Raw genomic sequence first — 26,166 nt, 5'->3', positions numbered from 1 at the left:
GTAGATTTCTGTCGTAGTGAAAAACACATGGACACAGTTTTGGAGCAATTTAAAGACAGACGATTATCTTGAAACCTCTGGGAGATACTGACCATCTGTTTGTTCAACAGCTCTGCAGCCTTATCTGGAGTCTTTGCTGAGACATAGATGACCGTATCATCAGCATACAGCTGGCAACGCACAACCTTCAACCAAGATCCCAACAGGCACCAGCCTTCTAGGTCAGGGTGGCACCAGCAGCAGCCAGAGAGAGAGAGCCATCTGGAGGAAGAGCAGCTTATAAAGACGTCAGCCAGGTGACGCCAATCCCTCGATGAGGTAGCAGGAGCCAACCTGGAGAGAAACAGAGGCGGGCACAACAACCAGCAACCAGGGCTGTCACAAGACATGCAGAAAAATCCTTGTTTCCAGTCTTTATGATACGTTACTAAGTCTCCCCTGGCTTATATGTATTGAATTAATTAGTTTCAATATGCAGATTTACAGATTTAAAAATGCATTTAATCTCTGTGGAATGAAGCACCGTGTGAAGAGGTAAATCTTAGCTTTATTACATTCTCCCTGGCTGTCCTGAGAAGTTAACAGTTAATCAAGTCGCATGAGCCGCAGGCAGTTTACAGCACATCTGACACGGTTATAAACAAAATTCCTATTTATAGACACCGCACTGAATTATCCTGCTATACTGTGTACAGGAAGAGACATGCAGCAGAGCATGAAGACACCACACGTTTAGTCAGATGCTGAGTTGTGACACAAATACAATACACAGTGTGCGTGTTTTGGGAGGGGCTGGTGCTGCAGTGATTGTCATATAACTGCAGGGACACAAAGCGGCGATAAAGGTTGACACAGAGTGAAATGGAGCTGTCTGACAGAATTAAGTTCCTCCTGTGAGAAGTGTAATAACGACAGCAGCTACCAGCGCGCAGGGCTTTCATCAGTCAAGTATGTCTTTCTCTTATTGTCTGCTTTGGCTGATCAAAGGCCAGTGTGCTGTTTTTAAAGCAGAGCAATCTGATAAAAACATTGCTTCATTTTATTTTAAGTTTCAGAGACAGGATCGTTGACCAGTCACATGTTCTCTCCACTGGTGTGCACTGCAGGACACTGGATAAAGTAGGTACAGTGTGGGAAGCTGAGATGAGAAGAGTTCTCTTCCAGCCAAGAGCCTACGGCGAGTGGACGGCTGCTGTCCAGGAGTGTGGATTTAAATTCATCCACATTGTTCACCTGATGTCAACTCAGCTGTTGCCATCGCGACAGCGATGATGATGTCATTGCTCAACAACTTTGTAAAATGCTTTAAAAAACAGTTTGACTGTGTTTTCTTTGTTGTGCTGGAATTACCTTTAAATTTCTCTTTCTGTGAAAGCAAACTATTGACCCACTGATTGTTTCTCTCTTTCCCAAACAGGCAAAAGAAAAAAAAATGCTTCTCTTGTTTAAGACAAGCCACTTGTTCATATGAACAGCTCCACTCTAAGCAAAAAGGAAAAATCTGTTCCTCCAGAAGCCTAAAAATAAAAAAAACATTATTGATCAATTTTTGACAGATCTGTGTGCTTGACGTACAGTTTGTCATTGCAGGGCAGTGAGTGTTGACTTTCCTGCTACCAGTAGGTGGCGCTATGACCGTATCTTCCAATTAGCATATATAACTGTTCACACTCGGGTCCATAGCAGCACTGTTTGTCCATATTGCATGAAATATATGGGTGGTACTGCAGAAAATAGAGCGAGTTCCTTTGTAATGGCGAATGGTCTTTGAGGCTAAGTCCAAGTGACAGTGTTGTTACATCACTTTATGCATTTATTCATTCATTCATTCATGTTTATACAAGATTTACATAAATCACGAGGGATGGTGTAGTCGGCCATGTTGTAAAGACCAGAAAGCACACAGCAGCTCAGAGCGCTGCGGCCGACGTCCATGTCGCGGGTCTCAGACCACTCATTCGTCTCACTGTCATAGTACTCAACATTAGAGGTGATGGTGAAGCCACTGAAGCCCCCGACAACAAAGAGCCGGTCCTCAACTACTTCGATGCCAAAGTTGCGGCGGGGGGTCATCATGGAGGATACGTTGTGCCAGGTGTTGGTGCAAGGGTTGTAGACCTCAGCGGTCTGCAGCTCGCCTAATCCATCGAAGCCACCAACCTTTGGAGTCAAAGATGAGAAGAAGATGCATCACTTATCAATTCAATTGTCACATAAAAAACTAGCTGCTTTAAACCGCTGATGAAAGCTGGTCACACATTTCTTTCATGCACTTACTGCATAAACATGGTTGTCGTATGCAATGACTCCTAGTCCACTGCGCCGGCTGCTCATGGGAGAGATCAGAGTCCACTGGTTGGTTTCTGGGTTGTAGCACTCTGCTGTTTGCAGGCGCTCATTCCCTTTAAATCCACCACATATGTAGATCTGAATACAAAAAGGGGGGGTGGGGGGGTACAATAAGAAATTGTCATTTTTGTCGACTCAAACTGGCAGCAGTGTTTTGTAAACAAATCTTTCTGTTCTCTGTTCCATTGTATTCCACCCACCTTGCCGTTGAGTGCTGTGCAGCTGGCGTCGCTCCTCCGCTTATGCATGGGTGCAATTTCAAGCCACTGGTTGGTTTCAGGTTGGTAGAACTCAGCATTTCTGAGATGTGTGTACCCATCATAGCCTCCCATGGCATAGATGCACCCGTTCAGCACAGTCACGCTCACATAACGGCGGCGATAGTACATCGGTGCCACCTCTTGCCATGTCCGTGTGCTCAGGTCAAACCTGCACACGCTATTGGTGGCTTTGAACACCTGGTCAAAGCCACCAACACAGTAGACATACCCACCGAGGTAGGCTGCACCATGATAGGCGAGAGGAGGCTCAGAAAGGTTTGTTATGTTCATCCAGTGATTTGCACGGACGTCAAATGCCTTGATTGCATTACATAGATCATTACATAGATCCGTGACGCTGTTCCAGCCTCCAATGGCCAATAGGATGGCAGAAGGCAGACGAGGCCGACCGAGGATTCTGTCTTTGCATTTGATGACCTCAGAGACCATGGCCTGGCACCTCAAGTTGCCCGTCACCAGCTTATTGGACAACACATGACTCTGTATGTACTCTGTAGGCATCATGCTCAGCCTGACCTACAGCAATACAGAGAATAAAGAAGATATAACTTAACAGTCTGTCTCAGAATAAATAAAAATACATAAAAAAATCATGGTTCCTAATAAAGAACATCACAATAAATACAACAAGTAAAACAATAAAATAATGGTCAGTTATTTGAAATGCTATCAGCAACCGCAACAAACAAGGTCTTCATTCTCTTTGTTCTACATCGTGGCAGTCAGTCAGGATGGACTGAGCCCTCTTTAAAGTCTTATGTTTAATATATTTATTTCATTCCTCTCATTACTCTCCTCCCTTCATCTGTCATAGTATCATTATCAGCTTATTGGTTGTCTGAGTTGCATTAACCTGCACACAAAGCTTATGCAAACAGCCAGCATTACATGTATATGTTCCTTATTAGTTTATGTACTTGTACTAATAATAATAAATTATTACAAATGCTTGTGCCAGCGCCCAGCTTTAACAGGAGGTTTAGTAACTTTTGTTTCATTTTCTTACATTTTAATGCTTTGCTCTTTCATAGGTCGGTTGTCACACCACAAATACTTGGTAAGGTTTTGGAAAAGATGATGATTTGCATAAATTCTCCTCCATTTTTAGAGTTACCCAGAAGACCAGCATGCACATGAGCACAATGCTTTCTATTGATCACTCATCAGAATAGATGATATTGCACTTTCTGGCCTATAAAAGGGTAAAGGATGGCTGTACTGGCCATCATCATGACTTGGAGCACATCTAATAACTGGTAACCCTCTATTGGGCTGAGGCTGGCTTCAGTCACTGTCTTGAAATAGATTAACCTATAATATGAAAGTTATAATGTATAATATAAAGTACCTCAGACAAGAGAAGATCTGTGTATCCTTCTCGTTCCTGAGGTTCATGTGTGATCCACTGAATGATGGCCTCAAACACAGGTGCCTCCTGTCTCACATTGAGGTTGTCACGGCTGATGATGTCACTGACATCCTGGGCCGAGAGCTGCAGGAACTCTTCGCCGAAAGCCACTTCCTCAAAGTGACTAAGGACATAGTGGAAAGCCTTGAGGTGCAGTTCAGGGGCGTGGTAGGTTTTTGTGAACTGCCAGATGCTGATGCAGTTGTCTGGGCAGAGCAGCTTTTCAAAAAAGTTGCAGCATATTTGCAGCAGCTTCACTATATTAAGGGAATAAGCTGTCATGAAAAGCCTCCGTGCATTGGACACTGTCACGTTAACAGAGCCGGTGTATGCAAACTCAATGATGAGCTTCATCATGTCTGAGGATAGGTCAGGGATACTGTAGACATTCTTGTCAGCTTCAGATGAGCGTGTGAAGAGAGCTCTGAAAGACACAGAAAAAGTTCCACAACATTATACACCACTTTTATGCATTTGTTTTTAACTATACTAAAATTAGTCACTAAGTCACTGGTGGATTTATGGGTAAGTTTATTCAACAGTCTAATTAAAGGTCTAAATCTGATTGCTGTAACATTATCTATTTCACTTATGACTTCTAAACTATACATCAAGTTGAAGTTTAAGATAAAATAAGTTTGAGCCTATAGAGGGAGAAACAACTATTAGATGCTTTAATGTAAACATGTCAAACATGTCCTATCATCCAAGTCCCACCTGGGGCCAGCAGGTTAACACACACTTGTTCACTGGTTGTTTTTGTCATGTTCAAACATTAAGGACTGCTGCTGCTTTCTTTATGAGGTCAGGCTGACAACATTTTCCCCAGCAGTTGACTAGTCATCACAACAATATTAGCAAACACACTGAAACACTGTAAGCTATAAAAACAAGATTGCAGTGAATAATCTCCTAACACTCACATCATAAACTACAACAAATGCTTGTTTTTGTCTCCCTATGTAAAGGTTACTAACACATTAATTTATAATTGAGATAATCAGTTCACCTGAAGTAAGGGTACTTCGCCAAGATGACTCTGTGGATGGGAAAGTCAACTTCCTTCGCTCTGATGACAGCATCGCAGAGCAGCCCTTGCTCACGGAGATCTGTGGCCACGTTCATGTTGACTTTGCAGACTTTATGTTTTCTCTGTGTTTGGACACACTGAGAATGGAACTGTTGTCATCAAAGCACTTCACATCGCCATGGAGACCACTATACATGTTTACATTTAAAAACTCATCCTGGCATTGCTTTTGTGTTTTTAGTTGATTTTTAAATATTGCCCACCAATACTATGACAACAACTACAACTTTATCAGGTGCTCCAATACATCCCTATAGCCTTCCATCTTCTTTCATAACATGGCTGTATTATTGGTAATGCATGGCTGAGCTGTTGCATTTGATTTTTTTGTGTGTTCTTCGTTTACTGTTGTAGTCCACATTTTTCTAACATCAACTAACACTAAAGGGGGGGGGGGGGGTTGTTGAAAACAGGCTAGGTTAACAGTGTTAACAGTGAGGAGCTGCATCTCAGAGTGCAGTCGGCCAACTGCAAAACATAGTTAACAATTAACTGAGTTAACAAAGCAGTGACACTCATATGCTAATTTGATTTATTGTATTATTTTGACACTGACGTCTAACTGAGGTAAGATGAACATTTTTCTGATCTTTGCATCCGACCATAGCTGCAGCTTTCTGCAGAGGATTTCCTGATTGTGTAGGACTCCTGTTGAGACAGGAGGGGATTAAAGTAGAACACATCTGCTCACTAGAGTGAGTCCTGCAGACAGGGGACAGTCTGAGGACTGCAGGCAGATCTGGTGTCCTCCTGGTTTCTGTGACGTGAATCTGAACGATCCCTCTGATCCAAACTGAGTCAGAAGCTGATGTGAGGTCAGACTCTACATGGAGGTGGTGTCACGCTGCCAGCTGTGTTTCTATAATGAGCCTGTCATGATGCCGGTTCTCTGGCTCAGTTAGCTAACTAGTTAGCTGCTGTCTGCTAACACAGGTCTATCCATTAATGTCTGATTAACATGAATCGTAACATTAATCTACAGCAGGAATACTTACACAGTAAAAATAGTGAATGCCTGTTTTTTTATTAGCAGCCTCTCTGTTCACTTGATGCCCACAGCCTGCCTCACACAGACCTGTCCATAGCTGCTTCTGGACTGAAAATGTAAATTAACTACACATTGTCCATTTTAATTAGGGCCTGAGCACGAAACGTGCAAGAGCCCTATTGAAACCCTTAGGGTTATAATTTTTTCCGACTCAATGATTACATTTTTGGAGGCCTTAACATGCCCCAAAACTCACCAAAGTTGGTCGAAAAATTCATTTGCCCCAAAATTTTGAAATTTGCTGACTTTTGAAACGCACATAGGAAAGTGGCTCTATAGCGCCCCCTAATGTGTAGCCCCTCTGGCCGGTTTGAAATTTTATACACTTATATATCACCCCCTACAAACCCAACAGGAAGTCCGCCATTTTGAAGTTTGCAGCCATTTTTGGCGATTTGTGACCCTCCTACAAAACTTTTCTCGCCTCGCATACTTCATCCAATTGAGCTGAAATTCACCGTGTCCACTCAGGACACCATAAGAAATAGACGCATTCCAAAACTCTTTCACAAGTGTTACGGTGTGGCCGGGGCGTGGCCTCAAAGTTGACCAGTCCCCATTACAAAGAAACTCGCTCTATTCTCTGCAGTACCACTGACATACTTCATGCAATGTGGACAAAATCTTACAGTACTGCTATGGACCCGAGTCTGAACAGTATATTCTAATAGGATGATACGGTCATAGCGCCACCTACTGGACAGTGATGGCCCCGCGGTTCGCAAGGTGTCCGAGGGCCCGCAATGCTGCTTGCAGCTTTAATTTCATTATTATTATCCTAACCTACACTGTTCATATTCAGATTCACTGTTGGACTAATGAATGTAAATGTCACATCACAGACCAAATATTGACCTAACATGAAGTGAAGCCTCAGAAAAGTTCAAAGTACACCCTGATAACCATCAGATCAATATCAAAATGCTTGGTGTGGAAGTGCAGAGCCAGGATGAAAGCTCTGCATACAATCATTGATTCACATGTGCTTTATGATGTCCTTTGTTTACTAGTACATCTGCATATTAATAAAACAATTTTGGAAAACATTATTAACCTGAAATACAAGAGTCTCATTAGAGATGGATGTTACAAATTCACTGTTTAATCTATAGCACAGGATAGAAGCTCAGGCCGTCTCATAGCAACCTCCCTTTAACTTCTATATTGAATGAGGCCTCTGATGCTAATAACACCATCATTCTGAAAGGCTCAGGAGCACTCGATACATGAGAGAGAACAGATGACGTTTCAATGTCCTCAGACAATACAGTGAGACGAAGAGATGCCCCCTCAGGATTCTGGTCACTGTGGCAGTTTGATGAGGCGTATATACACAAATGTCATAAATACAACACGTTAAGTGTCTTTTTTATGATGCCTGCCGTCAATAAATTCACAGCAATAAATGGAGGATTTTCTTTAGACACAGTGATCGTGCCTCGGAGTGTGGAGAACGCTCACACTACAGAAACAGAGACATGAAGGAACACAGAAAATGTGATTATTTATTATAAAATGTTAAACCTGTATTTGTTTATGCGTCCTCGGAGTGTAAACATCAAATCACTTTATATATTTTTATGTTAATATGACATTACAGATATGTCAAATAAATGTCATGAAAAGTTTGGACAATTAATTAATTACACTCTAAATATAGAGTAAATTATGTTTTTGTTATATGTTTAACATCTGATTTAGCTGTTTAGAATTCTTAAATATATTTAAAAAGATATTAGTGTGGTTCAAAGTTTTAAATGTTGTCTTATAACTTTTTTCCTCTGTAATGCCAAAGTAGGGGGTGAGTGTGCTTTCTTTCTCCACATGGAGCTTCTAGAGGAGAAAAACTCACTAAAACTCTTGAGGATCAATGGACAAGAAAGAGTAAACAGCCTCCTTGTGGCAGCATAATGGGCTTTCTGAAACAACACGAAACACTCTGGCTGCCCTTTGTTTTTTTGTAATGATACCGAGAACACAAGAGCTCTTGACAGATGCAGAGGATAAATTATTCATTATCACAACTAATCATCTTCTCCATTATGAAAAGAGATTCAAATATATAACACTTGCTGATACCTATCATCCTCACTGTTACACTTCATATGAGAGATTCATGATAAATCCTGCTCCATGCTGCAGGTCTGTAACACACACACACACACACACACACACACACACAAAGTGTAGAAACATGATTTCACTTATTTTGAAATTTACACTTTAAACCGAGTCCCTTCATTGTGACTGCTGTCAGACATCCCCTGGCTGTTAGTGTTCTGCAGGAGGTTGAATAAATCTGAGAGTAAAAACAAATGGATGTGTCAAAGTAATTGCTTTAAAAGAAGTATCTGTAGCTCTCTGCAGAAAGTGACCATCATTACCTTCAGTCATGTCTTTACTTTGTCTGGATACTTTTGGCCATATTTGGCCCAACAAGCTGAGGAAAGTGTTGTGATAAGTTGCCTGGAGACTAAAAGCCTCACATCTCAGTGATCTGCACAGCAGTGTTATCTGTCGTACAACTAAATTAAGCAAGCACTTTATAAAAACAGAAAATTACTGATCCGTGTTCACACCTCAGCCCAGCTTCTCCTCCTTTCACCTGCAACCACTCTTAATGCTGCCTTGAGTAGTTTCCCCTTAATGTACATTTATAGCAGAAGAGAATTATAGTGAATAAAAAAAAAGATCAATTTTCAGGCACAAGTTTTATCTACATTCTCACTCCAGCACACACAAACCTGCATTTGCATTTCTGAAGGAAACACTTGCTAAAGATTATCATGATTTATTTTTATTCAACACATGGAACCACTTTAAATAAACGGTATACATTTAGAGTTCTGAAATGATTTGTTAATAGCACAGAACATCACAAACATATTTACAAAATGCTGAGTACAGGAAATATATTACAGAAATTGTGTTTTTTAATATACAGGATTTATGTTTTTCTACATATTGTGTATGAAGTTGACAAATTAGGGAGTTTCTGAATGACATGCAGGGCTGACAGCACAACACCAGGGAGACTTGTTGACAACAATTAACATCACAATATTTTTTTCAATAATGCACTGGCTGTCCGATTCGTTGAAACATGTCCTGTGGCTAAAGTGACAACTTCATTTTCAGTCCATGACATGGCAGATGTTTGAATAAGAACCGATGTGTTTTTCCTCCAGAACTTCCACAGTCATCGCCTCCTGCTCTGTGTTAGGTTATATACAGCACAGTCAGTCCATCTGGAGTCAGACATAACTTCAGGATGCAGGATTGCTTTTTTTTTGGTGGTTAATAGCTCGTTAATGTGGCGGTGAATTCACAGAGAACACAAGGAGGAAAAACGTTCTCGCCGACAGAGACCTGAAAGATGTCAGGCTGTGAACTCCTGCGCAGGCGTTTTTAATTATTAAGGCTGATTAGACTTCCAGTCAGGCTGAAAATAATATAGAGATATTCCAGGAACTACATGATGTCACCAAACTCACCAAGAGAAGCAAAGCAACAGAATGCAAAGACCCTTAATGTGCTGTGAGGATAGAAACGAGTCATAGTTTGTTCTAAGGATGGTTGGTTTTGTGTAAAATTGCTCAGGTAAAACTAACACTTTCACACATTTAAAGGTAGGGTAGGAGATTTTGAAAACTCAGTGAGGGTCAGCCAGATTTTGAAAGTAAACACACGCCCCGTTCTCTCGGAGCTCACCCTGAAGCCACGCCTCCCAACCAGTCTGTGACTTCGGCCATCATGCACGTAGCTCTCTGGTGCATGCAGAGCAGGAAGAGAGTGACAACCAGCCAATACTCCGCACAGGTGCGCCTCGCAGATTGGCTGATGTTTTTAGCTTTTTATAGCTTCCACAGATGACAAATATTCTTCGTTTTAAAGCGAAACTGCTGAACTAATCGATTGCTATCGGATTGTAAAGAAAAGTTACACTAATTTAACAAAAAGTGCATCAGAATGAAATCTCCTACCCTACCTACTGTTATACAGATTTATGACACCACTTTTTCACAATGTTTTCACAAAGTAGCAAATATGCTCCCATGGTGGTCTACCAGAGTCTGATGAATAATAACAGAACAAAAAAGTGAATATGGTCCCACATGATTAATCTACACAAGAGTCTAATCAGGCAGTGAAGCTGAACACACCTGTGTAAGTTGACAAAAGGGAAGTTGTCCTTGATAATTATGGATGAATAAATAAAACGGCTAAATGCTAGCAGCACTGGAACCTTAAACAATAACAAGCTCACAAGGACTGCATGCATCTAGCAGGCACAATATTTTAATCAATTCACCACCTTAGTTTTGGACATCAGTAAACACCATAATGCAGCAGTAAAATAAGTCAAAAGAGAGTAGAAATCTGAAGAGATCTCCAAAGAGCACATTTCACAGGAATCAAGAGGAAACTTGTCTGAAGAGCTTGATCCTCACCGTCAGGGAGGTTTCAATATGTTATGTCGTTAGGCTGAACTTGAGACACAGATGGTTCCACATAAATGAGATGAGCGACAGGAGCTGGCCTCATTGTTTCTGTTGTTGTCTGCATGTTGTTGATATTATCTGGTTCAAATGGGAAAATACATTACCTAAATGTTAAAATATGGACTGTGGGTCATGAGTGCTGTTGAAGTGTTTGAGCGTACAGTACAGGACAATCCACGAGGAAAGCACAAGTGCACTTACTGCTGTTGCACTGACAAATTAACATAAAGTCTGGACACGGTCTCAAGGCAAAATCCGAAACACTGTGTGCACCCTTAGTAACATGCATCACACAAAGCGTTCACTTATTCTCACCTTTGTATGTGCACTAAAGACAGAATCACCACTGTGTCACTGTGGCCCACTAAAGCTCCGTCTGACATATTGTACTGAATTTACTGATACATAAAACTTGGTTCACATGCACACATAGTCTGTCTTCGTAAACTCAACTAAACTTTCATTAAGAAAGGCTGAGCGTGCTGGCATCATCATCCGTCGCATTGCACCTGTTGGTGGTGTGTCCGCTGACTTCCTCCTGCTCTGTGACCGGCTCATTGCTCTCATGGGAGAAATTCTTCATGACGCTGTAATACATCGGCACGTTGTACTCGGCCTCTTTGTGTCGCCAGTTGCACTTGCAGAGCTGTTTGAAAGCAACACGGAACTTCTGAGACATGAGGTTATAAATGATGGGGTTGATGGCACTGTTGATGTAGATGCACATCCGGCAGAACAGCAGGAACCAGGTGTTGTGGTACGGCGGTTCGATGAAGGAGTTCACCACCACCAGCGTTCGGTAAGGCATCCAGAGCAAGGCGAATAAGACGACCACCACAACGAGCATCTTTGTTATCTGTTGAGACAAAGAAGGAAACATGGAAGACTAATGTTGAAGACTACAGCTATCCTAACCATGACTCAGTGGTGTGCGTGGTTAGTAAGAGTCAGTGATGAGTGCACGCGTAAGATCTGACATTTACTACAGTGAGGTTTCTGTACCTGTTTTCTTGCAGACACTGCACCCTTGTTGGCATTGCTGGTGCTGTTGGAGTGACCCTGGTGAACTGACCCTCCTCCGGCTCGGTCGTTCAGATGTGATGGCAGCGGGCTCATGAACAGAATCCTGGCAATGAGCCCGTACAACACTGTGGCCACAATCAGAGGGATGACGTAGAACAGAGTGAAGTCCAGGAAATAAATGGGCATGTAGAGACTCCTGGAGACCCTGTAGCCACAGGTGACCACCACCCCGTTGGTGTAGACTTTTTCATCCGTGTCTACTAAAAAGAACCACATAGTGCAGTAGAGTGAGGTGCAGATCCAGACTCCGGCTATAATCCTCTTTGCTCGGGAAACCGTGCATATGAACTGTGCCTTAATGGAGTGACAAATAGCAATGTATCGCTCAATGGTGAACGCTGTGATGGAACAGGACGACACGTTGATGCCCAGATACTGAAGGTAAGTTATACACAAGCATCCTGTGTAGCCGTATATCCAGAAGGCGACAACGTCAGAGATATTTGGCAGACCGGCAGCCAGGAGCACAATCAGGTCCGCAACCGCCAAGCTGACCAGGTAACAGTTAGTCGGAGTCACCATGTGTTTGGTGCGCAGCACTACCAGAACTACCATTATATTCCCAGCAATACCAACTCCACAGATGAGCGTGGTCAGGAATATGGTGATGACTTTTTCCTCCAGAGGGTTCACAGGGATTTTTGTCACATTTACAACCTGAGTGATGTCCTGAAAGATGGTGGTGTTGTTCTCCATCTTGTCAAGTCACCGGGCCACAGTTTAGTTATTCTTCTTATTCAGAATCCTCAAGACAAAAAGACAGCAATTGATAAGGAGTGTCAGGAGTGTAAGGAGAAAAGGAGTGTCACAATTTTAAGAATCAAGATTCTTCATTGTCATTATGCAAAGCACAATGAAATGTTGTTTTTAAAAGTAAACTTCAACAAGCTTCCCCGCCATCTTTGTAGCTACAACGTGACAACTCTGGAAGATTACACATCATACGATTATGGCTACAGTGCCCTCCTGTGGCTGTATGAGAGTAGTGCATGTTGTTTAATTAAAATGGCAGAGAAGAAGCAGATGGGGCACATTAAAACAATTTAAAAAATTTTATTTTTTAAAAAACATAAAAAATGTTTTTTAATGTTGCGAAACAGTCTGTTCAAACTTAAACCACAAATCTGAACCTAACCGAGGAGTTACCACCTTAACCCCACCACAAACCAACACAAACTACCTGCAAGTGAAATGGAGAGTTAAGCGATCTTTGATCACAAAGTCTCATGCTCCTTCTGCCTTCTGTATGCTGACACACACACAACAAATCTGAATATAAAATTCTACACTCAGTGACTGACATATTCACCTTTTTAATTACTGTATGTACTGAAACAGAGGCAGGATGGAATGATTAAATATAAATAGATACATAAAAATAAAAACATTTCAGAATACATTTTGTAAATATAAAATTAAAGCTTACCATAATATGGCTTATAATAGGAGCAGCTCTCACTCTGAGATGGTACCAGCACTCAGGTGCAACAACCAAGAAACACGGCTGAATGTTTCATCCTCCTCCAGAGCCGCTCTGGTCGTCACAACCCTCCCTCTCTCTCTCTCTCTCTCTCTCTCTTCTTCTCTTTTTCCTCAGTGCCCACCTCCCTCCCTCTACATTACATCCACACCGCCGTGTACAGTCCCCAACTTAAAAAATCAATCACACCTCACCCACCCAAGTCAGCCGCTGTGGCCATGGCATACATAAACCCTGTAATTACTGAAAGAACAGAGGAGCTAGGCTGCAATTTAACTCACCATGCACTGTGGTAATTGGCCATTTAATTGAAATGGCACTAATTATGAAGTAGACCTTTTTTTGCGCCCTTTTCTTGTGTGAAAAAGCAGAGTGAGTTCTTTGGTTTTTTGGAAAGAGTGTGGGATTAGAAGATTCTTTAAGAAGAGATTAAAATTTTTGCTTTTGTTTAGAGCCTCTGGCCCTCTGTGTGGTACATGCTGTTGATGATCTGTGCTGCCAATAGCAGAAACAAAATCAAACTGATTTGCCCACAAAATAAGAAAACAGATTGAAAAGCCCTTTAACCTGCGTCTGCGGAGAGGACAGCCGGTGTGAATACTAATAATGTATGACATAGTTGAACTGAAGAAAAACCGTGCAGAACAGGCAATTGTCTGATTTAGCTGCTTACTGGGAAGCCTGTTCTATATGCATGGTTTGTTGTCAAATATTCTGGTATGTAAAAATATAAATTAAATGGAAATCATCCAGATTATTTAGTGGAATAAAAATAGTGCATCCTGTAAAAAAAAAAAGGCCAACTAGATGAGAAGGGATTTATTCTAATCTCACAGTCTTGTAGTTCATTTTTATTTTAGCTGCAAAGATGTCACACACATGTGAGAATTCAAACTTCATGCATCAACACAGATGTATTGTCTTTATAGATTTTATAGAGAATCGTGAAGTGGACAATAACTCAGGAGTAAAAATAGATGATAAAAAGTATTCTATTATTATTCTAGGATTCGATCTTAAAATAAACCACCCCGGGGCCTCATGGGAGTTTTAGGCAGGAGCGTGCTGATGTGCAAAGAAAAGAGTCTGTCAATGAAGGGGCACATCTGTGATTAAAATAGGCTGGTGAGTTATTGGAAGTGTGCATAGAACAGATTGATTTAAATTATTAAATCTTTCTAGGCCAGTACAACACTGAAAAAAATGTAAGATCCAATCTGCTGCTGTTAATTTCCTGAGAGGAGCTACAACTGTTTGTTACATTTCATCTTACAAAGCGCCACAGTGGCACCTGGTGTGACTGAAGGGAACTAAAAGTGGAAAAAATATGAAGATGAAAAAAAGTGTTTTTAATGATGTTTGTGTAAAGTGCAAACTCAGCAAAGGTCGTTGTTTCCTCTATAAAAACCACAAGTGTAACTGTGTGACCTGAGGAATGGTGACTGGTGACACAGTTGCAGAGGTGTGTTTCACACAGGATGTTCTGCCTCCAATTTAGAAAAGCAAAGCGGGGGGGGGGGGGGGGGGGGGGGGTGTGTGCTATGACACAAACTTGTGTCAGTGGGTTTATAATGTTTACTGTGTGTAAAGGAGTATGTTCACGGTGGCAGATGATCACTGAATCTTATGGGAGTTTTAGTTGTTTTTTTTTAAATAATACTGTGTAAATAATGCTGTCTCCCTTTCTATTCATCACCTACACTGCTGACTTCCAGTACTGCTCTGAGACGTGTCACCTTCAGAAGTACTCGGATGACACAGCCATAGTTGGTTGTGTGGAGAACGGACGGGAGGATGAATACAGAGGCCTTGTGGAGTGTTTTCTCAGGTGGTGTGGAGAGAATCACCTGCAGCTGAACGTGGCCAAGACAAAGGAGATGGTGGTGGACTACAGCAGGGATAAGCCTGGGAAGGCCCCCGCCCTTTCCAGTCTGTATCAGTGGGAAAGATGTGGACATAGTCCCATCTTACAAGTTCCTAGGGGTCCAACTGGACAATAAACTGGGGTGGTCCACAAACACTGAGGCTGTGTACAAGAAGGGCATGAGCAGACTGTACTTCCTGAGGAGACTCAGGTCCTTCAATGTCTGCAGCAGGATGCTCCACATGTTCTACCAGTCTGTCATGGCGAGCACCATCTTCTTTGCTGTGGTTTGCTGGGGATAAGGCATTAAAGCAAAGAACGCCAACAGACTGGACAAACTCATCAAAAAGGCGGGGTCTGTTGTTGACTTTAAGCTTGCCACTGTGGACAGACTGAGAAGCAGCTCCTGCTGCCCCGCTGATCTATCTATCTATCTATCTATCTATCTATCTATCTATCTATCTATCTATCTATCTATCTATCTATCTATCTATCTATCTATCTATCTATCTATCTATCTAAATAATCCGGCAGCTCTGATTTGTTGCCTAATGGAAGAGATTACATTTAGACCTGCAGATGGCGCTACAGATTGCAGTTTATTCAAGCTGCCACTTGTTTTATGACATGTCCATCAGATCCACACACGTCAACAGAAATGTGTTTGTTTCTGCTCTGTTTTTCTTGTATTTTCCTCCTCCAGTATGCCACTCGTCTCTCCTCCTGCTCCCTGAAAAAGGACGCAGAGATTTTTCTGCGTAGCCGTCTGGCATAAACCTCAAGGAACACCAGGCAGTAGCTCATTATCCAAAGACATCCCAGCAGGACGTTGACGCCCAGGTTTGGAGCTGAAGTGGTCACGTCACAGAGCGACGGCTCGGGGCTGAAGCTCCACTTGTAGTCCCTGTGGAAGTTTGTCAGCTCGCGTGTGATGCACGACTGAGGGATGATGCAAAATGCAGGGGGGAACCACTGCACCTAAAAAACAAAAGCATATACATGAAAACCTGAGAAAGGAATAAATGAGCTGCTGATGAACTGTCTTACCTTGTAATTGACGCTTATAGTGGCTGATGTAGGAGGAAAATCCAGTAACCACGGTACAATCATCTGAACTATATGATACACAACATGATCTAAAGCTACTATTAAAGTTATAACAATGAAGTATAAAGTTACAACAACCAGCGATATAAAACAGGAGGCACATTCCTGGCTTGTTATCTTACAGCCCTTGTATTTGGCTGGTTTAGCAGTAGGAAGTGTTTTCTGCTGAAAGTCTTCAGTGATGTAGCCGTTGTCAAACTGAACTGATGTCAGATAAGATTTCAAGTAGCGTGCAGATTCCAAAATCAGTAAAGCCACAAAGATGGCTGCCAGAATACGGTTTGACAGCAGTCTGCATTCTTTCAGCAGGTTCCTGGCATGGGAGAAGTTGGATTCTATCAGCCCAATCATCTTAGTAAACCTGCCTCTGACCTCTGACACATCAACATGTGTGAAATGGTCTAAAGTCCTCAAGTTGGTGACGATGCTTAAGTCCTCCCTCTTCACTTTGATGGCTTCTTCTACAAGGTCTTGCTTGGCTTTGTTCAGGGGTTCAGATGAGTTCAGCAGAGTCTTCGTGAAACCCTCAGCGGTGCACTTCAGGAGTCGTGCCACCGCACCGACGTTGACTGTAATATTGGGAATGACGTTCAACAGTAAAATCATGACGGAGGCTGAGATGAGAAGTTTGCGTCCCTGCTTGGTGCAGACAGTGGGCAGAATCATGGTCAGCACACAGCGCAGGGGGTGGCACAGGGAGGAGACCAGGAACATGGCCATGCTGTAGACACAGGTGGTCTGAACAGACGCTTCATGTGTGTATCTCAGAGTCTTGAAGAGCCAGTGGTGAAGCAGACCACCAGTGATGATGGCCAGAGTCAAACAGAGAGATAGCAGAGTCAGGATGTCCCTGCCAGCAGCAGTGGGTGCAGAGTACACATCCCAGAGGTGGAACAGAAGAGATCTGAGGGTCTGTCTGCTTAACCATGTTCTGTTAGGAGGAAAAACACATGGTATTATAAGCTATAACGTATACAGCATGAAGAAGATCCTGCATTTTTATTGCTAATAAGTGATAATTTCGCTTCAGTTTAAATCTTCTTCAGTGTTCAGCTCATCTTAATCTTAGGCATCCCCATTAGATGGAAGCATGAAGCGGTCTAAACTACCCTGGTATAGACCACTGTGTTGGACTCCATTAAACCAGGAGATTACACGGCACCCCAAAAAATGGTTACACTGCAATAATAGGATTAATAAAAATGCACAAGAGATATCAAGGTGATAATTAGCTTAGCATAAGACTGAACTGGATTCAGGGAAAAGTAGTTATTCTTCTTCTGTTTAAACTTTTTACTTTTGCATTGTTAAAAATAAAAAATTGACACATCAACTCCCAAATTAATGAAAAATAAAATGATATAAATGATCCTTACAATAATTCAGTACAATTTGCTCATTTAATAAATTATACTAAAATTTTCAATTATTTATATATATATATATATATATTATTAATAATAATAGGATTAAATAGGCACACAATGTAGATAATATCCTGGGTAAGACTCATTAAAATAATTCAAAATAGTTTTTACCTGACAGATGAAACAAAGTTTTCTCTGAGCGACTTCATTCTGTCTGAGAAATTATGAGCTTAAAGAAAAAAACAGGACTGGGAAGTAAGAAGAAAAAAGAAAAGAAAAGGGGAACTTAACCTAAGAGTCACTGTCATGTTGGTGTTTGTGGGTCGCTTACAAGTTCTCACGTGGAGAATGAAAGACGGCTCTTTACACATGACGCAAACTCACACAGAGAGGGCATGACACACAATGTGACAGAGGCCACAGTAACTAAAGAGCAGTTTCAGAATGATTAGGAAGTGAGATGACTGTGATTGTGTAGGAAGCACTGTGACATATCATATATTTAAAAGCCCACTGCTTTAAAGAACAAGTATTGTTTGAGGCTAATTATTTGGCTGCATCGCTGATGTGTTTCCTCCTGTATGTCACCCAGACTTTCCTCTAGTTTGTCACATGAATATAAAACTTTTTAATTGCTGCAAGTTTTCCACAAAAAGAAGTAAGCAAACAGGATGTGGGGTCTGTCACACAAACAAAGCACAGATATAAATGAGCTTAGCTTCTTTTGTGTTGTGCAAGCAGCTACATCCTGTCCTGATCTTATAGTTTTGCATTTAAACACTATGGATGTTTTACAGTGACCCTGCCTGAGTAACACCACAGCCTTGCACAAGTTAACCATTGTTGTCAGGCCTTGTGAGTTCACACAGTTTATAACCCCTCTGTGTGTTAGTGTGTTGAAACCTGCAGCAGAATAGCTAACAGCTGAGGACTAAAGGTTACTTTTTATTCCTAGAACACACATGTCAACAGCATGCATGTAAATCATCAACATACAAATTAAAAGTATTTATAACTGCAGTATTACAAATCACTATGTAACCAAATGTACACATTCATTAGTCAAGATTCTTACACAAATTCACATATTGTTTACATGGCATCAGCATGGACACCTGTGCCATATAACAAACAAACAAGTAACATGATCTCTGAGTTAATTTAGCCAAAATACATGTTAATAATATTCACAGTGGTCTCTCTCATCCTTCCAGCAGAGGTCAGCCTTGTTGTAACAAAACAAACAGCACACTTTGCAGTCAGACTGGAGTTTTAACAAATATGAACAAATACAAAACCCTCCTCAGAGCTCAAGGCTGCGATTAGCTGAGATTAATTAAATAATGTTGACACATGGAGTGTGCTGGAATGGTTCACAGCTTGAAATCTTGACTTTAGGCAGCATTAAAGTGAGTAACAGCAGAGGCTCTCAGATCGTTTTAGTGACAGTGAATGCCTAGAAGCAGACTTTTGTCCCTGCTCTAGAATCTTCTGACACTTTGTTTGTGCTGACATAAGACGTGTGAACAGATCAGACTGTAGCATTCAGCAACTGAGTGGATGGAAAGTGCGCATCAGGGACAACAGCAGACTTGTTAAGAGGGCGAGCCCAATCTGGGTACGAGTGCAAGCCAAACATAGCAACGCCCCAAGTGTTCATGGCCAAAGAGACAGAGAGGATCCCCAGGATGTTCATGACAAAGCCCGTCTTAACCTGATAAAACAGGGACATAGAAATCATAAGAGTGGGTGATCCTAAAGCCTTAAAGAGCTGTGTCTGAGTCTCACCATGTCTTTGACCATGAGATGTCCAGATGTGAAGGCGATGGAGTTGGGCGGCGTGGACACTGGCAGCATGAAGGCGTATGAACATCCCACTGTGGCAGGTATCATGAAGTACAGAGGGTTCACTGAGACCCGGATAGCCTGCGGAGACAAAAACAAAGACCAAAAACATGGTCCTGAATGGTGACAAAAACTGCAAATCCATATGTGACCACTTGAGGCTGCCTCTAAAAGCAGGACCATTCCTCTAGGCCTCCATGTTATTTATTTAAAAAAATAAATAAATATAATGCTAGGACAAACGTGTTATCATTCTAAGGAGGTAGTATTATGCTCAAAATGGCTGCTGAGCTAAAGACTATGTTGACATGCTAATTTGTATTATTCAAAACATTGGCTAGTGCTGTCAATAGTTCCCTCTGAGCAAAATCCACCAAACCTCCTATAGATCCTGTTCTCTAAGTGGTTGTTTTTGTTACATAGAACACACTGCAAAGTACAACAAGCTCCAGACAATGATTGCCAACAACAGCAGTTAATGTCCAACAGGCTACAAACATAAGAACATCTATTCCCAGGGGTTAACAAGCCTACAAAGCCTCTGAACATAAAAGACAAGGTCTGCAACAAACCTCCATCAGCTCGTTAGTGTCCATGGCTTTATCAGTGATTACACTGTCTTTACTGATGTGTCAAGGACGTGTCTTACTGACACTGTAGCTGCAGTAAGTCCGGTGGGGCCAGACAACAATCACTGAGGGATGATCAAATACACATATAATGCTTTAAAACCACTCTTACCAATTCAGCAATGACGGGCAAAAATATGATAATTGTGGCCGTGTTGCTGGCAAACTCAGTAAAACAGGCCAGGAAAGCAGTAATCAACATCACAGCTGCAGCAGGAGGGACCTCAGCCAAAGGCTGGAGGTGGCCTCCAATCCAGGAGGCGAGTCCAGACTCCTGCAGAATGCCACAAGATCAAGGTCAAAGGTCAGATTACAACATAATAAACACAATAAAAGTGGAGACAGAACCAAACAGAGCACGGCAGTGAGCCAAGGACAGACACATTTTATTACACACATACGACTGATACAGACATACAATACAATACATACATTTCTGCAGCCAGACAGTGACTAGCTTAGTTTAGCTTAGCTCACTCACCCAGACTGACTTCATCATATTCACCAAGTAAACCACCATCTTTACCTCGCAAGCTTTGGCCATAGCAAAACCACCTCCGAGCAGCAGGATGATATTCCAGGGAACAGAGTCCTGGGCTTTTTTCCATGACAGGAGAGGGACATAAGGAGTGTTTGAAGCTGAGGAATGATGGGAAAAAAGGCATCAGGTGACAATACAGAGAGAATCTATATTTCAGTTTGCACATATTAGACAGCCTGGTATAAGTACATTATTACATACAGGTTTAGTTTAACTCCTAAACTAAAAGTAGAAATTAGCCAAAGATTGGCTAAGCAGTTGCATTAAATAGGTCCTGTGAAAATGAATAAACAAACATTCTTTAGTGCAAATAGTAAGCCACGATTAACTCATTTACCACCAGACTCTCGAACATTGTGTAAGTTTGTGGCTGGTGTTAACCCTTTCTAAAGCTGATGTGCAGAATGGTGTGAAAACCGGCTTGAAGAAGCTCCGTGTTCTCTAGATTAATTCAATTTATCATCAAAGGCATTGTTCCCAGTGAGGTGCAGGACTTCATATTGCAGTAAAACATGAGACCACAGAGACTACAGGAGTGAAAATACATAGAATATGCATGGGTTTGCCTTATTACTAATTATTTGACATCTCATTAGTGTTATACAAAGAACCTTTTTCACTCTGAGCTCAACAACGAGCTCAACTCTGTTCTGTTCCAAAAGATTTGACCCACATTGAGGAACACATTAACCCCAAGATTTGCTTTTGTTGCCGGCGTCCAGTGGTTTATTTGACCAGCTGAACATAATATACACAATCTCACGAGCACGTGCCTCATGTCCTCAACACACAAGCAAGACGTGTTCATAGCCTAGAGTACAGTACGCATGCTCACCCACACACACACACACACACAGCTGAGCACCCATCGACTCAGAGAACATTCCATTGATTTCCATTTGATTCCTGAGAATCACTGCAACCACAGTTGCTGCTTGCCAAACACAGCCTGACCTTAAATCAAGTCTACTCACTACATCCTGAAGATTTACAGCACAAATGTTCACTTTTTGTCTGCACAGTATGAGGGTAACAAAACACAAGTACACACACACACACACATAAACAAAAACCCAAAAGTGTGACAACATAGCTTTATGAGATTATTCTAATCACAGAAACAGAGAAACTACAGTCTCACTTTGAGACAGGAAATTTACTCAGACCCTCTAATCTACATTATTAACATTCTTCAGCTTACTTTCTGCACAACTGTATTGTGCAATCTGTGTTTTAGGAACAGAGTAAGTAGAACGAATCACTTACAAATATCTGGACATAGATCATAAAGTCGATCCTGACGCAACCCCACAGGCTTGCATCAGAGTTATAATAGTGTAACAAAAATGACTTTATATGGTGTGTCATACGGTGGTTATGTTGTTACTGACCTTTTGGGTCAAACCACCAATTGAGTGAAGGTTTCTGCGAAGGGAAGAAGAACAATATGGAGACGATGATCACACCTGTGACTGCATCAGAGACGTACCTGCAGTGCAGCGAGAAGAAAGGGAAGAGAAGCACAGTGGGCATCTCAACATGTACTGCGTCCAAAACATAACATTAGTTAGCAAAGTGTGAGTCTCTCTTACCCTTTTTTAAAAAGCACAGACCAGCCTGTGACAAATTTGGGGTCTCGTGTGAACAGCAGGATGGCAAAGAGTATAAAGAAGAATGAGATGGCTCCCTGAGCAAAACTGAAACCAAGCAGTCAGAGGAAAAATGAGTTAATAGACTCTGTTCTAGTAAATCCACTCATCCAGAGTCTATGGCATGAGATTTGAAGACATACACGAGACCTCACTTTATGGGCCCTAGTTTTCTGTAGTCTTCCTCAATGAGAGCCTGCGCTCTGGCCTCTGCTTCGGCCCTCTTGTCATGTTTCCTGAGGAAAAATCTGAGCAGAGTGACAAGAAAATGTAAACAATTAGTTAAGACATGTCTGCTAACTGTGAAACACTCTGTGTTACCTTAAATTCAATCCCCCATAGAGAAATGCAATCCATATCCATCCCACAAACAGGAAGAGAAGCATGAGCGGGAAAGCAAACGCAAACCAAGAGCCAAAGTTGATGAGATCGCAGTCTGGGAAGTAGCTGTGAAGACAAAAAAGACTGTAGTTTTTCTGATGCAGAAACTCTCTCTCTCACTTCACACAATTGTACAAAAAATAACCTTTTCAGCTGTCCAATCAGGATGAGGTTGGGTGCGGTGCCTGTTAGCGTGGCCGTGCCTCCGATACTGGCTGCGTAGGGAATGCAGATCAGGAATCCTTTCCACACTTTCAGCTCGTACTCCGCATCCGATCGGATCTCTTCGGCTGTCCTAGGATCAGCTGGCTCCATTGCATCAGTACTTTTGAAAGTTGAAGCAGGTATATATAGTTTAAATATACTGGATATGAATACAATGAACAAACATAAGGCGCCTGTTAGCTCTGGCTAACTGGCAAAGGCTGATGTGCCTTACTACAACAATGAGAACAGCAAATCGATGGCTTTTACCTGTCTATTGACAGCATTTGTTTTTCTGAGGGCACTGAGGGCAGTGATTGCAGCTTTACAGCAGGCGGGCCTGGAAAGATAAATTAAAGCAAAGAGTTTGCATCACTTTCACGTGCAACCAGGAAACTGTCATCGCCATAAAGTAGAAACATGGATAAAATCGAAATTTTCCACTCCTTAATATGACTCAAAGCCAAAAAAAGCATCATTAATCAATGACTCGGTGTGATGGGCAAACTGCACAAAGTTAACACCTTAGATGACATATTAAAGACCAGGTTAAAACAACAAGCACTTCACTGGCTGTGTCCACTTCTTGTGTAATGTAACATAATAAACATTATATAACAAGTCTGTGGATGCTCTCATTTTTCCAGGTCATGTTCTGTCCAAGAGTTTAAATCAGGACAACCGCACTTAAAGATTTATTATTTTATTTTATTTTATTTTATTTTATTTTGAAGATGTTTCACCGCTCCCCTAAGTGGCTTCTTCAGTTCTGCTGCATTACATAACATGTATTTGTATTTTTAGGGAACAAACCGCAAACACAACATCTGGATATTATCAGAAGTAACATGATATATCCCACTTCATGTGAAAATATTAATATTAATATGTATTATATTAAGACCTAACATTACACATTATTATGGGTGTGACCTCTTTGTGGCCTCAGCTCCTCTCACACTGCACCTCTTTGCCTGTATTAGAAGTTTAGGCGGACTATGTTTTGAGACTCAAAACAGGTGATGTCAGGGACACTCTATTCTATTGTCGATGGTTATGAAGCATGTGCCGGGGAGGAGAAATGAAGCGTGTCAAAAAATGCAGTTCCACAGACAGCCACTGGGGGCTCTACAGAGTTGAATTTTTATAAGAATCACTCATGCGCTAACGTAAAAACAGTCAGTAAAACTGTAAGAATGGAACATGTACCGTTTATGACAGCGTTCTCGTGGTCATCGGGAGACTTGCACTTCTGTTTTAGGGTCTCCAGGTCACCAAACAGGCTCTCCAAGATGGCGTTTGCGATGGGGAGCATCATGGCTGTCGTGGCAGTGTTGCTGAGCCACATGGACAGGAAGGACGTGGTCAGCATCATTCCAAGTATAAGCCTGTGAAAACAATACACAGTCTGACTTCAGTAAACACCGCCCGGTCTTTCTGGATTTAGGTTTTTAGCAACTAGTGGACTTGTTAGCATGATATAAATCAGTCTAAACTTCCCTTCAGGGTCTTTTTTTCTCACCAGGCTGGTTTCACTCCAACAATACTGAGGACCTTCAGGGCTATCCTGCGATGCAGGCCCCACTCCTCTATAGACGATGCCAAGACGAGGCCGCTCAGGAACAGGAAGTTGGTCTCGATGAAATACTGAGGGCAGACTTTTTTAGCTGGCAGAATCCCCAGTGTTGGGAAGAGGCAGACTGGAAGCATTGCAGTGACGGCCAGAGGAAGAGCCTCTGTACACCAAAATGTGGCCATCAGCACCACCACGTAAAGACATTTTCCCTCCTGAAACACCAACAACATGTGGTCATCAAACACAAGAAAAAAGGCAATACGCTCCAGATTTCTGTCCTACAGGCAACATGTGGTTGTGTTACTGTATCAGAGAATGCAACAGTTTAACATGAAATCGTAAAATAATCTGCTCAGATTGGTATTATCCATCCTGAGCTATATTGTATTTTGAAGACCATAAACTTAAATATCTCAAAGTTAATTTAAGTAGTTTCTACTGAATCCCTTTATTTGAGAAGCAGAGTATAAAAACCAGACAATAATTTGCATGATTTAAACTGTGAATAACATTCATAAGAAGTCTTAGGTTCAGACTTTAATCACACAGGTCTCTTTGCTTGTTCTCCTGTCAACATTTAAACACATAGGATGGCCATGTTTTATCTTTATTTACTGTTTATGTATGTAAAAAAAAAAAATGACTCACCTTTTCCGGCAGAGTAAAAATTAGAGGCAGAAGCACGAGTGGAGCGAGCACGATCAGCAGCTGTTTGTGGACGCACCACAGCTTTTTGGACACAACGGATACTTTCATCCCCACACTGAAGATTTTTGGATTTCCAGACAAATAAAACGGGCTCCACACTGGCTGAGAGGAGCCTGTGAGGCAGCACTGTGAAGCCAGAGGCTGAGTACAGAGAAGATTAACTCCAGGCTTTGCTACTGGTTAACTCCTCCTGTGGTAGTGTTTAGCAGGACTATCAACTTTCTATCTGATTGCCAACCAGCAGGGCCCCCCCCACCACCCCCACCCCACCCTCACCCCACTCCACCCCTACCCCACCCTCACCCCACTCCACCCCTCAGACATGAGGAGTGAATGAGGCATCTTCACAGTGGGGGGGAATGGGACAGTTCCCTCACATCTGTGGGGATTGTTTTATTTAACTGTTCTATCTGAGGAAAGTAAGGCTTGCTCTTCCTATGACACTGTGGTCTCGCGAAGGTGTGACATTTGGCACACATTTGTTGAATATTGTACCATGATTGCCTCTGAACTGTCTCTCTCTCATACATACACACCATCATCATCAAGATGATAATTGTGATAAAGACATGTGTCATATATACAGTAGCTGTAAATATGTACAACTACTCGCCAGCAAATTACAAAGCTAGTAGACAGCCTATTTAGAAATTAATTAGTGTTTACGTTTTAGTTAGTAAAGAGAAAAGTGCATTTATGTCATATTTTTGAGCTTAAGAAAGAAAGATTTGACAAATAAAGGTAGTAGCTTGCTTATAGTTACAAAGAGTTATTGCATCTAAATTCAAACACCTGTGTGAATACGGTGTTTGGATTTCTCCTGTATCCACTGCTCAGTGTTTGCTTCCATATTTAGGGACTTTGTTGCAATGCTGCCATCTTAAGTCTGAAACCAGAGGCTCTGCTCTACTCCACTGCCTGCTTTGCTTTGCTCCCCTCTTGACCTGCTGCTGGTTAGCCTTGAAACACATAATATTAAGCATGTGTTAGACAAAACACAACTATGTTATTCAGTGGTGTTCCCAGACCTCTTATATTGTACACTACATATCAT

The 26,166-nt window shown here is 41.8% G+C and overlaps 3 protein-coding genes across 3 annotated transcripts; all 3 read right to left on the bottom strand.

The window, feature by feature from the left end:
* Positions 1–11,141: 11,141 nt before the first annotated feature.
* Positions 11,142–12,457, bottom strand: LOC114439145 (thyrotropin-releasing hormone receptor-like). Its single transcript, XM_028410943.1, has 2 exons — positions 11,681–12,457; positions 11,142–11,534 (listed from the first exon to the last, which is right to left on the bottom strand). The coding sequence occupies exons 1-2, from the start codon at positions 12,455–12,457 to the stop codon at positions 11,142–11,144; spliced, it is 1,170 nt and encodes a 389-aa protein (XP_028266744.1).
* Positions 12,458–15,708: 3,251 nt separating this feature from the next.
* On the bottom strand, positions 15,709–17,808 carry ocstamp (osteoclast stimulatory transmembrane protein). The gene is made up of 3 exons (XM_028409406.1): positions 17,751–17,808; positions 16,153–17,143; positions 15,709–16,083 (listed from the first exon to the last, which is right to left on the bottom strand). Exons 1-3 carry the CDS (start codon positions 17,786–17,788, stop codon positions 15,709–15,711), a joined length of 1,404 nt encoding a protein of 467 aa, XP_028265207.1. The 5' UTR covers positions 17,789–17,808.
* A 1,302-nt stretch (positions 17,809–19,110) lies between these two features.
* On the bottom strand, positions 19,111–25,292 carry slc13a3 (solute carrier family 13 member 3). Its single transcript, XM_028409405.1, has 13 exons — positions 25,053–25,292; positions 24,351–24,616; positions 24,038–24,216; positions 23,099–23,168; positions 22,770–22,949; positions 22,565–22,690; positions 22,399–22,491; positions 22,187–22,291; positions 21,986–22,083; positions 20,580–20,692; positions 20,166–20,327; positions 19,368–19,505; positions 19,111–19,293 (listed from the first exon to the last, which is right to left on the bottom strand). The coding sequence occupies exons 1-13, from the start codon at positions 25,158–25,160 to the stop codon at positions 19,111–19,113; spliced, it is 1,821 nt and encodes a 606-aa protein (XP_028265206.1). The 5' UTR covers positions 25,161–25,292.
* Between the last annotated feature and the right edge of the window lie 874 nt (positions 25,293–26,166).

Source organism: Parambassis ranga, chromosome 7 (genome assembly GCF_900634625.1).
Source record: "Parambassis ranga chromosome 7, fParRan2.1, whole genome shotgun sequence".
NCBI classification, from domain to species: Eukaryota; Metazoa; Chordata; class Actinopteri; family Ambassidae; genus Parambassis; species Parambassis ranga.
This window is presented reverse-complemented; position numbering and strand designations above follow the sequence as displayed.

What these genes read in the sequence shown, in the direction of transcription:
- LOC114439145 (XM_028410943.1), bottom strand. Translation starts at nt 12,457, where the DNA reads ATGGAGAACAACACCACCATCTTTCAGGACATCACTCAGGTTGTAAAT. An exon ending in CAGTGTCTGCAAGAAAACAG is followed by an intron (nt 11,535 to 11,680) that starts GTACAGAAACCT and finishes TTGTCTCAACAG; the next exon opens with ATAACAAAGATGCTCGTTGT.
- ocstamp (XM_028409406.1), bottom strand. Translation starts at nt 17,788, where the DNA reads ATGAAGTCGCTCAGAGAAAACTTTGTTTCATCTGTCAG. An exon ending in AACTTTGTTTCATCTGTCAG is followed by an intron (nt 17,144 to 17,750) that starts GTAAAAACTATT and finishes TCCTCCTAACAG; the next exon opens with AACATGGTTAAGCAGACAGA. An exon ending in CTATAAGCGTCAATTACAAG is followed by an intron (nt 16,084 to 16,152) that starts GTAAGACAGTTC and finishes TTTGTTTTTTAG; the next exon opens with GTGCAGTGGTTCCCCCCTGC.
- slc13a3 (XM_028409405.1), bottom strand. Translation starts at nt 25,160, where the DNA reads ATGAAAGTATCCGTTGTGTCCAAAAAGCTGTGGTGCGTCCACAAACAG. An exon ending in TTTTTACTCTGCCGGAAAAG is followed by an intron (nt 24,617 to 25,052) that starts GTGAGTCATTTT and finishes TTGGTGTTTCAG; the next exon opens with GAGGGAAAATGTCTTTACGT. An exon ending in CTATGGCCAAAGCTTGCGAG is followed by an intron (nt 20,328 to 20,579) that starts GTAAAGATGGTG and finishes GGCATTCTGCAG; the next exon opens with GAGTCTGGACTCGCCTCCTG.